This window comes from Microcaecilia unicolor, chromosome 6 (genome assembly GCF_901765095.1).
Source record: "Microcaecilia unicolor chromosome 6, aMicUni1.1, whole genome shotgun sequence".
In the NCBI taxonomy this organism is placed as follows: Eukaryota; Metazoa; Chordata; class Amphibia; order Gymnophiona; family Siphonopidae; genus Microcaecilia; species Microcaecilia unicolor.
The window spans coordinates 153,187,604-153,204,260 of NC_044036.1; the positions used below are offsets into that span (position 1 = coordinate 153,187,604).

At 42.7% G+C, this 16,657-nt stretch overlaps 1 protein-coding gene across 1 annotated transcript in view; it reads right to left on the reverse strand.

The window, feature by feature from the left end:
* Nucleotides 1-16,657, reverse strand: part of PTPRG (protein tyrosine phosphatase receptor type G) — a 708,710-nt gene that overhangs the window by 38,991 nt on the left and 653,062 nt on the right. Inside the window, 4 exon segments of the mRNA XM_030208031.1 lie at nt 2,685-2,819; nt 4,569-4,703; nt 5,489-5,571; nt 9,522-9,618. Of these exon segments, the coding sequence (XP_030063891.1) occupies nt 2,685-2,819; nt 4,569-4,703; nt 5,489-5,571; nt 9,522-9,618 (450 nt within the window).

A 16,657-nucleotide genomic window follows, 5' to 3' on the forward strand; every position in this document is an offset into this window, starting at 1 on the left:
TTGACTACTCTTCATAAATGGAATACTTTAATAAACAGATTTAAAGTACAGGGATTAGGGATGGGAGGTTTGGGGATAAAAGGAAAACTTCATTGACTGTGGAATGCTGGATGATATTCTTGTACTTGAACAATGTTCATGTTGAAGTTTTATGCTTGTTTGTATTGATCTTTCAGTCAATAAAAGAGATTTAAACTACAATACTTGCTGTTTAGGATATATTCAATTCTGATATATCCTTTAAAATATGGGAAAATTCTTTCCTGCTTGCATTAGAGTCTACCTCTATCACAAATGGTTAACACGGACTGCTGTTGTATGTCCATACGCCTTTTGTAATCCCAAATACGAAAATCCAAATCAATATCCCAGTTGTTTCCAAGCACTTAGGTGCATCCGTTATAGCAGTGAAGAATGTCCTGTGTATATTCAACCTTTAGTTGTAACGACATCACCAGGGCATTATGTTTTGACTCTTAATGTGAATCCGCTGCGTGGCATGAGGAAGGCTTGCATGAAAAACTGTAAATAAGGTCACACCAATGACCAAACTTCAATTCCACCTTAGTTCCTCTAGTTCCCCTATGCGAGACCGCATTTTGTGATTTTCTTCATCAGGAGGAACTATTGTACACATCCTGTAACAATTCAACAATACAAATCTGTACCAAATCATCTCAATGTCACCACAACATTTACTAACAATAAACTTGTATCATAAATGTAAATAAATATAAATGCATACTGGCTGCTTACCATCTGGGCACCCTAACGAGCAATCCAATGATCTACCCAACAACTTCACAAATGAGGGTTCCTGTTCCGGGGGTTAAATACCTCCGGAAACCATCCCTACCCAGAACACTTGTTAAAGGGTTAGGCCCATTCCACTTCCAAATTAAGATCCCTAGGGGCCACCGTACCCCATGTGAAGATATAGCGCTGTTCTATAGTCAACAATTAAACCAAAACTCGTAACGGATATATAAGAACTCTTCCTGTCTACAATTCCCTAATATGTCTGTTACACAGGAACTCTACCAAAACATTACTGTATTTTGTTCATACCGGAATTGGCGAATGCCTTACGGTACTATGGGAAAATGTGGGATAGAAATGTAACAAAATAAATAAATAAATAATATGACTCCAAAAGAATCCACAGTAACTATTGAATAGTCTGTGTCAGTGAGACAGGCTGTAAATTCATAGCAGTACATCTCCGCATCCTTTTATTGATTGCAATGTTCTCTTCCCTTTGGGCTTCCACTTTTCTAACTACTTTCCTTATTTCCATGTTTGCTCAATTAGTCTGACTCTGGTTATTTTTTTGGAATCCTACCATCTTTGCTCTTTCCCATTTCTACTTCTTCATAGACAGTCACATCGGCCAAAGGCACCAGCTGTGTGGGTGCTAGGGAGGAGTCATTTGTGTTGAGTTTAGCACTCTTAATTGACTGCTTCAATGAATCCTGGCGTGTTTCTCCTTTTATCGTTCTGTAATTCCCCTTCAAAGAATATTTTTTGTCTTTTCAATGCTCCATTTTTTTGTTCAAATGTTCAAGCAGCATAAGAGAGGGTTGAAGGATACACACAGGAACGAAGAAAAAAAGCACCAAGGGCCATCAAGATGGGACAATCAAAATCCTCTTTATTAATAGACCTGACACGGGCTGTGTTTCAGCATGGGTATGCCTGCCATTAGGGGTCGAATAAATTGGACTCTTCAAATAATATTCCAACAGTAAGAATATAATTCCAAAGCTCACTACGGTGAATAACCAAAGCTATACAGAATACAGTGCAATGTGAGGACTCTGGTTTGTGGTGTAGCGGCATATCCATGCCAAAACGCAGCCTGTGTTGGGTCTATTAATAAAGGATTTTTGATTATCCCATACTTGATGGCCTTGGTGCTTTTTTTCATTGTTCAAATGTTCTCCATAGATTTCAACTCTGGGATTCCTAACAGAGCCTTCTCAACACTATTATGTATCTTGAAGTCTAGGACTCTAGTCTTTTAATGGTTCATTTTAGGTCAGAGGGAAAGGGGTTTTTTGCAACTACATTTAAAGCGGTTTACATAGGAAAATTATTATTATTATTATTTATTGCATTTGTACCCCACATTATCCCACCTTTTTGCAGGCTCAATGTGGCTTACAGAGTGTTGTTATGATGCAGTCATTACATTATCTTAGATACATTCAATAATTGGTTGAAGGTGTATGATTTAGATGTAAGGTGCTAGGTAAGGTATTGTGAAAGTTGTTTTGATGCACCTGAGTAATGTGGTATTTAGTTTACTTATTTGTACCTGGGGCAATGGAGGGTTAAGTGACTTGCCCAGAGTCACAAGGAGCTGCAGTGGGAATTGAGCCCAGTTCCCCAGGATCAAAGTCCACTACACTAACCACTAGGCTACTCCTCCACTAGAAACATTACATGTAGAATCTCAAATAGGGAAAGGGAAATGGGACTTGATATACTGCCTTTCTGTGGTTTTTGCAACTACATTCAAAGCAGTTTACATAGTATATACAGGTACTTATTTGTACCTGGGGAAAATGGAGGGTTAAGTGACTTGCCCAGGGTCTTCCACCTTATAGTACAATGACCACTAATTTCTAAATATTTTCCCAAGTGAGAGTGCCTTCATTTTCAAGCAACAGTTTCCCTTGTACCTTTTTCGTTTTGGTGTTCCTAACTGTGAAACGGCGAACAGTATAGCAGGCGTGCACTTTTGTGCTCTTCAACGTTACAATAATATTTCCATATTCTTCACTGTTCTCTGTGGGCCAGTACTGATCGCATTTCCTCTGTAAAGATAACAAAAGTTGGCATAGCACACTGATTATTAGGGAACAGAAAAGTTCATTGGCTCTTTATTTTTCATTATTTGTACTGCAGGTTATTTGCAAAACACATGGGTACATTACTACTACTACTTATCATTTCTATAGCGCTACCGGACGTACGCAGTGCTTCACACTTAAAGTATTGATTTTAAGACACGATAAAGGTAGGGGTCAACTTTCAGAGTTATACATTTCCCAACAGCCAGTGCACAGGCATTTTCACCCATTATGGGCGGTCATTCCATAACGTGCTATCTAGATGAAGAGAAGAAATTATCAACATGGGCGATGGTTAAGAATGTTATTTTATCACATTTTTCATAAGCATAAGGACTTTTATAAAAAATTACCCCATATATAAAAGTATGCGTGGTAACAGAAAGGCATGTACTTTTACGCAATCCACGTTTAACATGTGCTCTCAGGCAGAGTTTGAGTGGAGCATGTGTGAAGTCAGAATTTATGCAGGTACTTTACATGCTAATACTTGAATTCCAGTGCTGTTAAATGTTTATATTTTTGATACTGTTTCACAGTAGTTCTATTATTAGGTTTCAATTTGCTGTTTTCAAGTTTACTTCACTTACTCTATTTATGTTTATTCTTGGTTATTTTACTACTGTTGCGCTGTTAACAAAATTGTAAATTTTATGTTAAACTATACCTGCTGTATACTGCTTTGGTTGAATCTCTTCATAAAGGCGGTTAATAAGTCCCAATAAATAAATACTATCTACATCTGCACGAGAGTAGACATAATTGTCTGGAGCTTTAATCGGCTCCTAATATTTTACAAAGACTCTTAAACACATATTTCTTTATAAAATAGATTCCTTCTTGCCCTCTCAACCCAGTCTTTTTGCAACCTGTTCAAAAATGTCGTTTCAAAGGTTTATTAGGCTGATTTATGTTTGAATCTGCTGCATAAGAGAGCCATCAGGATCCAGGTACATTGTAGATTCAATGTGCACACACAGGGAAGAAGGAAAGATGGCTGTCCTGTCAGACTGATGAAGAGGAAATCAATGATGTTAGATTGTGAGCCCTCTAGGGACAGAGAAAGTACCTGCATATAATATGTACAGCGCTGCAGAAATGATTAGTAGTAGTAGCATTCTGTCTGGATTGGAGAATTAAACAGTGAAAGAAAATGGCAAAAAAAATCATTAGCTATTCTCAGATATTAGAACAGCCCTGCCTTCAAAAGCACTGGAACAAATACAAGCGAAAGTCAAATTTCATTGGAAATTTTTGTTACATAGCAAATACAGCTTAACAGATCATGTTTTGCTCATGTCAAGTTGTCAAACCATGTTTCTGGAAATCAAATTTTCTCAAATTATTTTCTTCTGAGTAAAAATCAGTACATAAAAACCTGAGGGAATCCTTGTGAGGGTAAATGGCTCTTTACCCATATAAATTGTCTGTGTAAATTGCCTACCTTCCCTGTGGGTTGTTCCATAATGTGCAAACTTGTATTGGTGGGTGGGATCAAGATGTGGAATGCTATGGAGTGCATGGTTTTGCATTTTAAAAACTGCTCATGGTGTTTAGAAGAGAAAAAATGTTGACAGGTAAAAAGCAGCTGTAAATCTCTCAAGGAACTCGTTTCTGGAAGTTTCCAAAAGGGAAAGCACATGTGCCCTTTGCCTTTGAGTACTCTGGGTGTCAAGTGCCCCCACTGCGGTAGGAATTCTGAAAAACACTTACTCTTCCTTTTTCCACCAGGTTTGTGATCATGATAATGACTCCAGTATTTTGCTCCCAAATCATTCTCCAAAAGTCTTCAAATGTAGACTTTAAGGGTCCTTGGGTGGCAATATAGGCCTTTGCTTTGTTGTAACCCTTGAAAGACAGAATATAAATAGAAAAGTTTAAAAAATCATGGAAAACATATTCATAATTTAAAGCGGGCATGTGGATAATTTATCAGGTACAAATTTAGGAGGCCTATGTCGTAATGGTCTTGAAAACAAGCCCACATTTGAAGCAACATAAGAACTACCCAAGGGTGATACTGAACACAAATTCTTGAGAACACATGGCCATCCTGCGAAGTGGCTTATATAATCTCAAGAACTCGATTTTGGAAAACTGGTGCCTTGGTTTGATAAAGAGGTGTTAAAATCTAGAAAGAATATAGCGAACATAAAGCCTTCTCTTAAGAACACTCATGAAAACATACGCAAGTTCCATGTAGAACATTAAAAAAATGAGTTCTGGAACATTGAATTTAATATTTTCTCCATTGCACAACCCCCACCCCCCCCTCACTACCACTATAATCAATTAACAAAATCTCCTGTCCCTTGAACATAAAATAATTTTGCTTGAACCTCAATGAGAAAGGAGAAAACTTGCAAGTCAAGGTTTTGACTGCAGATATACAATCTCTAGAAAGTAGGCGGAGCTCATGGATGCAGTATTGTTATTTGAATACGTTTACTGCTGTAATTGCCTATGCTCGGTTTATTCATGCTGTACACCACCTTGGGTAAATTTCTTCAAAGAGGCGGTAAATAAATCCTAATCAATCAATAAATGTGCCCGAGCAGACTTGGCTTGTGTTCCATTATTACACTTATCATGCAAAAGACTAAGTAGGTGGAAAAAAAGACAGACATACATACATCAACATAATTGGCATTAATGTAGTCACTGTGCTTTGAATCCTTTCCTGGTAAAGGCCGTAGTTTCACTCTACTGTGATCATCTACAGTTTATAGAAAAAAGAAAAGACATGATCTGATTAGAATAAACGGGCTATGCAGAAAAACTTTTCTATTCTTCACAGCAGGAATAAAGATTATCTGCTGGAATCAATATAACGCGCGTGGAGGGGCATAATCGAACGGGGACAACCATCTCTAAGGGCGCCCATCTCTAAGGACATCCCGGCTAAGGGGCGGGGAAACCCGTATTATCGAAACAAGATGGGCGTCCATCTTTCATTTCGATAATATGGTCGGGGACGCCCAAATCTCAACATTTAGGTCGACCTTAGAGATAGTCAACCTAAATGTTGAGATGGTTGTCCCCGGTTTTTGGCGATAATGGAAACAGAGGACGCCCATCTCAAAAATGACCAAATTCAACTCATTTGGTCATGGGAGGCACCAGGATTCGTAATGCACTGGTCCCCCTCACATGCCAAGACACCAACTGGGCACCCTAGGGGGCAATGCAGTGGACTTCACAAATTGCTCCCAGGTGCATAGCTCCCTTACCTTCAGTGCTGAGCCCCCAAAACCCACTCCCCACAACTGTACACCACTACCATAGCCCTAAGGGGTGAAGGGGGGCACCTACATGTGGGTACAGTGGGTTTCGGGTGGGTTTTGAAGGGCTCACATTTACCAGCACAAGCGTAACAGGTAGGGGGGGATGGGCCTGGGTCCGCCTGCCTGAAGTGCACTGTACCCACTAAAACTGCTCCAGGGACCTGCATACTGCTGTGATGGAGCTGGGTATGACATTTGAGGCTGGCAAAAAAACATTTAAATTTTTTATTTTTAGGGTGGAAGGGGGTCGGTGACCACTGGGGGAGTAAGGGAAGGTCATCCCCAATTCCCTCCGGTGGTCATCTGGTCAGTTTGGGCACCTTTTTGAGGACTGGTCGTGAAAAAAAATGGATCAAGTAAAGTCGCCTAAATGCTCATCCGGGACACCCTTCTTTTTTCCATTATTGGCTGAGGATGCCCATCTGTTAATCATGCCCCAGTCCCGCCTTCGCTATGGTGCCGACACGCCCCCGTGAACTTTGGTCATCCCCGCGACGGGAAGCAGTTGATGGTGCCCAAAATCGGCTTTCGATTATGCTGATTTGGGCGACCCTGAGAGAAGGACTCCCATCTCCCGATTTGTGTCGGAAGATGGGCGCCCTTCTCTTTCGAAAATGCCCCTGCTAGTGTTCCGTGCTGAAATTCAAGTGTATTCTGTAACAACACGTGTAACTTAATTGGCACACACCAATTTATTTCTCTGTCCTATGTGAACATCGGTCGACAGGGGTTTAAATGGGGGCTATACCGATGAGTGAGGCTTGGACTGTTAAAATCTCAGCCTAATATTAATGGTTGTCTGTGCAGTCTCTGAGGTCTTTTTCCTCCATATTTTAATTTGATAGCGTCTTGTACTGATTTGACCAATTTGATTTCTGACGTTTAAATATGGGGGTGCCCAGTTCTAGAATTGCTCTTTATGCATATTAGATATTCTGTTGTTCCATTTTTGAACTGACTTTGCTAAAGCACTATTTTAACTCAGTTGACAGAAAGTTCATAACAAAGTGAGGGACCCTTTTACTAAGCCTCATAGGCGCCTACGAGCACCCAATGCTTGCCAATTTGGAACTACTGCCAGGCTACCATGTGGCCCAGGCAGTAATTTCATTTTTTATGCACAACCATTATGTGCGCCGGAAAATATATTTTATTTTCTGGCACACAGTGCTAACCGGGCAGTAATCGCCATTGTACGAGCACTGATGACTACCATTCAGTTAAAGCATGAGACCTTACTGCTAATTCAATGGGTGGTGGTAAGATATAAGGCCCAAAATGGACACACATCAATTTTTATTTTCCTGCATGTCTATTTTCAGCCCCCCCAAAAGACTTTTTTTGCAGGCGCGCTGAAAAATGGACCTGCGTGCGTCCAATACATGCATCTACACCAGCGCAGGCCACTTTTTGGTGCACCTTAGTAAAAGGCTCCGTGAGGCTCTATCCCCGGGATTCTATATATCACACTGAGATTTCCACGCAGAAATCGAAGTGTATTCCATAACAATGCGCATAAGCTAATTGGTTAATATGCACTGATAATTGAATGTTAACAACCAATTATCAGCACAAATTGGCATTAATAAGAATTTATGCGCAATACTTGCTAAGCATATTCTGCAATGCGGTACACGTAAATTATAAGTTGCATATTTGAAAAGTGAGCGTGGTTATGGGCGTGGAAAGGGCACTTTATGGGTGTTTCTAAAATCTATGTGCATTGTTTTAGAATACACCTGCTCTGCGTCTAATTGAGGAGTCGGGATTTACAGCAGGTTTTACTTGGCATAATTTCATGCGACTAAATTTAGTCGTGTGGATCAGTGCATTCTATAAACTGCATGGAAATTTAGGTTTATTCTATAAAGTACATCTAAATTAAGGTGTACTTTCTAGAAGTGAATTTCATTTTGGCGCCAAAGGTTTAGGCATGATATATAGAATCTAGTACTATTCGTGTGAGTTGCTTTTCACCAACAGAAAATGAAAGTAAGTTGTGTGTGACATCATTTAGGGGTCCTTTTACTAAGCGATGGTAAACACTTCTACCTATCAAAATGCACTACAGAGGGGCATGCTCAGGTGCCCTGTGGTAGTACAGGATTCTCTGGAGTGTTTAGGGGCACAAGTAGGTGTGTCCAGCGCTAATCGCTTAGCAGAGCTACATTGCCATACACCAAACAATTAGTGCATGTTTAGTGAATGAGTCCTTTCTGCTTATTAAATATGTGTCTGTAAAGGGCTCATGCAATGATGGCCATGTGCTAACTTGGAAATTAGCACCTGGCCATTAATAGAAAAAAGAAAATGGAATTGCATCCATTTTACAACCACACTAAAAGTGGTATCGGCCAGTGGCATAGATCCCGGGGGAGGGGGGGCACAGGGGCCTGGGCCCCCCAAATGGATCTAGAACCCCTAGTTTGGCTAGCAGGGGTCCCCAACCCCTGCAAGATGAAGCATTTCTCCAGTGCTGCTCTCCTAACATTGCCTGCCCCGCTTCCCGCTCATCGCGTGCACGTTCAGTTTTAGTGAAACTGAGCAGGCATGACACTTTGTGCACGCTCAATTTCATTAAAATAGAGCATGTGCAATGTGAGGGGAAGCAGGGCAGGCCATGTAAAGACAGCATTGCTGGATAAATGCTTCAGCCAGTGAGGGTTGGGAACCCCTACCAGCCAAGGAATATGGCATTGGGGAAGGGAGGGGGGAGTGGTGGACCAAAATGTGCCCCCTCACTTTGGGCTCTGGACCCCCCCCCCCCCCCACTTCAAGGACTGACTACACCCCTGGTCTCAGTGAGTGAGGAAACCCATGCGCTAATCAGAGGGCATTGTCCCTTTTACTGAAGCTTAGTATAAGGGCCCCTTAAATTTTTCTGGCTGCTATCTAACCTCCTTTCAGGTCTATTAGAAAACTGCTCATGCAGCTAAGAAAAGAGTAGATAATTCCTGATCTATGGGATGCTAAAAAGATGGAAAAAAACACTTTTTATTATAAAAAATGTTTCTTTTTTGTCTTTTGATGGCTTTTAGTACTATAAATCTCAATAAATAAATATAAAGAATATACCTTTGCATAAATGCATTTCAAAGAAACATTGCACAACGTGCCATAAATGAATAAAAATGCCATTCAATTATTATGATAACCTGATATATTGAAAAAAATCCACATGCAATGAAATGTTTTCAAGTTTTTTTGTATGTCATGTTTATGCTCTTTTGAAAACAGTGTCACTCACATACTTGCGTAGCAGGTACTGCTCTCTGGATTTTTGTTCTGCTTAAAAACATTCTCAGAGATTTGGCTTTGCTAGCTATACACTGGTACTTTGAAAATGGAGTTTCAGAGACACTGTGCAAACATATTTACATACAGGCTACAATGTTGATGTATCTGTTTTTGTGCTTGTTATCTGGATGATTGGAATGTTCCGCTGTGATGTTCATATCGGCTGTACAGCGCTGTACTTCCTGCAAATGGAAGTAATACCACAAACAATAGGTTTTAAAAAGTTATAATACATATTTAATTTGCTTCATAAGCTCTTAGACATTCAGTAATCTCCTTGTAGGCATCTGAGTGCATGGTTACTGGAATATAAATCTCAGTCAATGTTTCGCAAATCAAAATCCTGGAAAATTCACAACAGGACTAGGTTTTCAGGATATTCATGCTGACTATTCATGAGGGAGGACTGCAGGCATTTGGTGTAAGAACTAGGGTAATCTTTTAGGGCCCTGTTTACTAAGGTGCGTTAGTGTTTTTAGCATGCCTACACTTAACACGTGCGCTAACCATTTAGGCGCCTATAGGGATATTGTAGGCACGTACATAGTTAACATGCGTACATGGTTAGTGCACATTAAAAACGTTAACGCACCTATAATGCTGCTTAGTAAACAGGGCCCTTACTAAGGCGCGCTCACGTTTTTAGCACGTACTAAAATTATGGGCATGCTAAACGTTAGAGACGCCAACAGGAATGCATTGGCATCTCTAATGTTTAGCGTGCCCACAATTTTAGCACGCCCTAAAAACGTGAGCGCACCTTAGGAAAAGCCACCCCAGATTAATGGGCATATTTTAGTTACATGGAAATCCAGGTCTTTTGGAATGACAATTCACATAGCCCAATGTGTATAGGAATAAAAGTGATAGAGAATTCACCATTAAAAAAAGCCCCAAACACGTTTCTTTCCCTTAGAGATGCTGATCTAAAGCATTTCATCTTATTACTATGAGGAATGTTACCAAATATGACTGAGAAATAGTGTGGTAAATTTCCTCATTTCCTTCACAGTAGGTCCCTCACCTCATGATGCCTTCAAGCTCTGGAGATTTCACAGAATTGTGCTTGTTAGTAAATTTGTTGGGATATGCACATGGAATAGATTTTTGGTTTGTTTTCGGATTTAAAAAAAATTTGTTTCACACATTCATTTTAATAAAAACAAGTTAATACATACCTGAACTTTTAATATATAGAAATGGACTTTCTGTACATTCATTTGTAGGATACTATGCGTTAAACCAATTTTAAACAACTGAGCGGGGATTCTATAAATAGCACTCAAAAATGGGCACCCAAAAAAAGGCACTAACCCCCAAATTCTATATTTATTTATATTTTTGTTATATTTGTACCCCGCGCTTTCCCACTCATGGCAGGCTCAATGCGGCTTACATGGGGCAATGGAGGGTTAAGTGACTTGCCCAGAGTCACAAGGAGCTGCCTGTGCCTGAAGTGGGAATTTAACTCAGTTCCTCAGGACCAAAGTCCACCACCCTAACCACTAGGCCACTCCTCCACTCCTATATGGTGCCATAAGTTAATTAACAAGCCAATCAGTAGCAATAATTGGTACTTAACAACTGATTAGCAGTACTAATTGGCTTTAATTTGAATTTATGCACACAAGCTTATAGGCGTATTCTATAACGTGGTACACGCAAATTCTAATGTGCACAGCTGAAAAGGGGTCGTGGAATGGGCGAGTCATGGGAGTTCCAAGAAACCATGGGGTCCTTTTACTAAGTTGCAGTAAAAGGGGGCATGTGCTGATGTCAGTGAGTGTTTCTGGCGCATGCTGAGGACTCCTTTTACTGCAGTGGGTAAAAGGCTGTTTAAAAAAAGAAAGAAAGAAAGAAATGGCTGTGCAGCAAGTGAAGCACTTGCAATGTCGCCATTTCAGGGGGGAGCACCCATTGAGGGGGTGGTAAGTACTCCTGTGCTAACCCAGCGGTAACCGGGCAGCATGAAGCACTGCCTGATTACTGCTGGGTAAACAGCGGCATCACAAAAATTAAAATATTTTTGTAGCACCACAAATGGTGTGCGCCGTGGGTGGGAACTACCCTTGCTGCGGTAGCCCAGCGGTACTTCTGGTTTAGTGAGTGGTAAGCCCGCATTGGGCTTACTGTTGCTTAGTAAAAATCTCCCTATGCGCACTGTTTTGGAATATACCCAATCTGGAGGAGATTCTTTGATACCTAAAAAACCAGCATTGAAATCAGGGCCGACTAAATGTATTCTATAATCACCACCTAGATTTAGGCACTGATTATAGAATATGCTTAGTTGACATTTCAGCACTGATATCTACGCGCATCCATTTATGCCAATGAAAACCTGGTGTAAGTCTCAGTGCGTAGATTTATGTGCACTGGGTCATGTGGAGGGGCATAATCGAACGGGGCACCCAAGTTTTCCTGGGGCTCTGTGAAGGGGGCAAGGAAACCCATATTATTGAAACAAGATGGCCGTCCATCTTTCGTTTCAATAATATGGTCGGGGACACCCAAATCTCAACATTTAGGTCGACCTTAGAGATGGTCATCCTTAAGTCGTCCTTAGAGATGGTCGTCCCCGGTTTTCGGCGATAATGGAAACCGAGGACGCCCATCTCAGAAATGACCAAATTCAAGCCATTTGGTTGTGGGAGGAGCCAGCATTTGTACTGCACTGGTCCCCCTCACATGGCAGGACACCAACCGGGCACCCTAGGGGGCACTGCAATGGACTTCGGAAATTGCTCCCAGGTGCATAGCTCCCTTACCTTGGGTGCTGAGCCCCCCAACCCCCCCCCCCAAAAAAAAAACCACTTCCCACAACTGTACACCACTACTATAGCCCTAAGGGGTGAAGGGGACACCTACATGTGGGTACAGTGGGTTTCTGGTGGGTTTTGACGGGCTCACATTTACCACCACAAGTGTAACAGGTGGGGGGGGGGATGGGCCTGCGTCTGCCTGCCTGAAGTGCACTGCACCCACTAAAACTGCTTCAGGGACCTGCAAACTGCTGTCATGGAGCTGGGTATGACATTTGAGGCTGGCATAGAGGCTGGCAAAAAAAATGTAATTTTTTTTTTAGGGTGGGAGGGGGTTGGTGACCACTGGGGGAGTAAGGGGAGGTCATCGCCAATTCCCTCCGGTGGTCATCTGGTCAGTTCAGGCACCTTTTTGAGGCTTGGTCGCGAGAAAAAATGGTCCAAGTAAAGTCGGCCAAGTGCTCGTCAGGGACCATCTCTTACACACGCCGCAGTCCCGTCTTCGCTACGCTACCGCCACGCCCCCATGAACTTTGGTCGTCCCTGCAACGGAAAGCAGTTGAGAGTGCCCAAAATTGGATTTTGATTATGTCGCTTTGGGCGACCCTGAGAGAAGGACGCCCATCTCCCCATTTGTGTTGGAAGATGGGCGCCCTTCTCTTTCAAAAATAAGCCTGATAGTATAACTAGGCATCTAAATTTTAGAACACCCATTTCCCAAACCCATAACCACGCCCATTTTTGCCTCCGTGCATTAGAAGTTCGGCGCACAATGTTACAGAATGCACTTAGCAAGTTTTGCACCTAAGTTCTAATCAGTGCCCATTATTGCTTGTTAAGTGCTATCAGCGCTCATTAGCTTGTTAAGCCAATTAAGTTACGTGCGGTGTATACAATTTGTGCCGATTTTGGCACCTAAATCTAAGCACACTATATAGAATCTGGGGTTAGGCACAGGTGCATAGGCCTGGTTTTAGGTGGCCTAAATGGTTGCGCCTAAATTTTGGGAGCAAGAACCGCTCATGAGCATCTCTCTATATAATAATTGGTCAATCTGCGTCCTTGGATGGCTGGCTGGCTGGGTTCGTAGCCATACGTTCATGAGCTTACGTCAGCTTGCCTCCCTCTCAGTATCCCACCCTTGAGGAAAGACAAAATGACATCAGAGGAGGGCGGGACACTGAGAGGGAAGGCTGAAGGCGATACGAGCCGAGCCTGCCGCCGCTGCGACCTCAGGTAAGGAGTGGAGGATCGCTGGACATGGATGAGATGGGATGGGAGGGCAGAGGAGGGGAGAATCGCTGGACAGGGAGGAGAGGGGAGGGCAGGGGAGAATCGCTTGACATGGAGGGGAGGGGAGGGCAGAAGAGAATCACTGGACATGGAGGGGAGGGGAGGGCAGGAGAGAATCGCTCGACATGGAGGAGAGGGCAGGGGAGAGAGACGAGAAAACGCTTAGACAACAGCCTTCCTAGGGCCCGTTTCATTTGTCCTGAAACAGGCGTTTTTGCTTGTCTCTCTATATAAAACGCACCGCCAACGTTCTAATGAAGCCTCAAGTCTCCAAACATTCTAAATTTGTAGTTGTGTAGATTGCTGTTCCTCCCTGAGTGTCTGCCCCGCCCTCGCGTCACAACGTGATGACGTCGAGGGCGGAGCACTGACACTCAACGAATCGCATCGCCCACCCGTTGCTACGCGAAGAAACGTGACGTCAGATGCATCATGAACCTATGCGAATGACCTGCAAAAAAGGAGGACTACCATCGCCCCGCCCTCTCGTCACAACACTATGATGTCGAGGGCGGAGCACTGACACTCAATGATTCGCATCGCTCATCCAAAACATGCTTCCTAGCTACTGTAAAAGCAAGAAGGGCTCCTTCTCCCTCCCCGCCTGAGTCTTTCTCTTCTCACCTTCATGGACAGACCAGTGTGAGCTTTTGCAAAAAGCAGCAGACCATAAACAAAGGCAGGCAGGCAGCCTGAATGTCGGAGGGTGAGAGGGAGGGAGGGAGGGAGGGAGCCAGCCAGCCTACCTGAACGTGGGAGTGGGAGGGAGGGACCCTGAAAGTGGGAGGGAGGACCCTAAACGTGGGAGGGAGGGAGGGGGCCACGACCCTGAAAGGCAGAGGGAGGGGGGCCACGACCTTGACGCTGGGAGGGGGGGGAGGAAAAAGGGGAGGGGGAGGGGAAAGGGGGAGGGGAAGGTAGGGGGGAGGGAAGACAGGGGGGAGGAGGAAGGAGAGCAGGAGACGGAGGGGGGCTCCTGCCGCACACTCTCATTCTTTCTCACACACACACTCTCACACAGACAGCCTCACTCTATGTCACACACACACACACTCGCACATTCACTCTGTCTCTCTCAAACAGTCACTCTCACACACACTCTCTCAAACATACACACTCCGAGGAAAACCTTGCTAGCACCCGTTTCATTTGTCTCAGAAACGGGCCTTTTTTACTAGAATTCTATAAAATGCGCCTAACTTTGGGCATAGTTTATAGAATAGCGCTAAACATGTGTTTTTTTTGTGCCGATTGTTCAGGCGCCATATATAACATTTGGCCCTAAGTGCTATTCTATAAAGTGTGCACACCCTTTATATAACAGCGTATAGTGTAGATTTCGGTACCTAATTTAGGCACCAGACTTATGCCTGCTGAAACTTGGTGTAAATGCTGGTGCCAAAGTTAGGTGCGTTGAGGCAGCATTCTACAACTACGCGTGCAACTTTTCAGAACTTATGGCCACACCCCCTTTTGAGTTACGAACTAGTAGAGTTAGGTGCCATGCCTTATAGAAGAGTGTGCAGCCAGATGCACATGAAAATTTTAATCCATGCCAATTATCAATAATTGGTTGTTAAAACTCAATTATTGGTAGTTAAGGGTTCGTTAATCAATTAATTTGCACACTCATCTTGGGTGCACACACACATTTAGGTGTGCAAATCTTGGCGACATATATAGAATAGAGGGGTAAGTGAATGTGATCTAATGACCAAACATCCTTATAAAGTAGTCTATATCTTATAAGGTTTAACTTGCCAGGTATTTACTTTCTTATGGTTATTTTAAGATAAATGTTTTTGCAGTAAAGCAATTTGATGTATCATAAAAGCTCTCCTCTCTATAATTTTGTTTCTAAGTGGAAGGGTGCCTATGTTAAAACAATTAACACGGGGGAGAAGCAGAGAAAGTGCTGGCTGGCTCACAGAGTTCAGCAGGTGTCAAACACTGTCAGGACTGAGGTAAAAATCTTTTACGTATAAGGTAAATAAATAAATGTTTCTTTGTGTAGCAATACTAGGTATATGAAGTACTGTACACTAATAACCATTCAGGCACAGTACGTTAGCAAGAGCAAGAAATCTCTACACACGTACATACATCAGAAGAGCAGAGGTGGCCAAGAAGAGAGCCGAGAAGTATCACCAAGGTTCTTTACAGTAGAAATGACCCAACATGACTGGGTTTCAGCACAAGTGGTCTTATGCGAAGCACTGAACTTGAGCAGTTTAAAGCCTGACAAAACAGGTGAATAGGACTTGAACAGTAGGTTTCTGACAACAGTATAGATTTCAGAAATGCCCACGACCTGCTCATTCCATGCCCATGGCCACACCCTCTTTTCAACTATGTGACTTAGCGAATTTACATACATCATGTTATAGAATACACTTAGGGGTCCCTTTTACTAAGGTGCACTGAAAAATGGATTGAGGAAGTGTAGGTGCAGGTTTTGGGCACGCGCCAATCCATTTTTCGGTGCACCTGTAAAAAAAAAAGGCCTTTTTAAAATTTTTGCCGAAAATGGATGTGCGGCAAACCGAAAATTGCCACACATCCATTTTGGGTCTGAGACCTTACCACCAGCCATTGACCTAGTGGCAAAGCCTCATGCGGTAACCGGGCGGTAATGACCTACGTGCGTGAACTACCACTTGGCGTGCGTAGCTGATGTGCACCAGAAAATAAAAAGACTTTTTTGGGTGCAAATAGCGGACGCATGACAAAAAATGAAATTACCGCAAGGGCCACGTGGTAGCTGTGCGATAACTCCATTTTGGTGCATGCTGGGTGCTCATAGATGCTTACGCAGCTTAGTAAAAGGGCCCCTTAGACAATTGTGCATGTAAATTCTAAATAATGCCAATTAGTGTCAATAATTGCTTGTTAATTTGCAATTATCGGCACTGATTGGCTTGTTAAGTAAGTTGCATGTGCAAATTCAGAATACGACTGGATTTATGTGCGCAACTTAAGTCACGTTATAAAGAACCAGAGGGTTGTGTGGTTTACTGCACAGTATGGGGTCCTTTTACTGAAGCCTAGCACATGCAAACAGGGTGTGCTAAGTGCCACATGGCACACAGGTATGAAATAGGATGCTCAGAATTTAGCATGTGCTAAGCTTTAGTAAAAGAGCCCCTAACTAAGAAAATACTGCAAA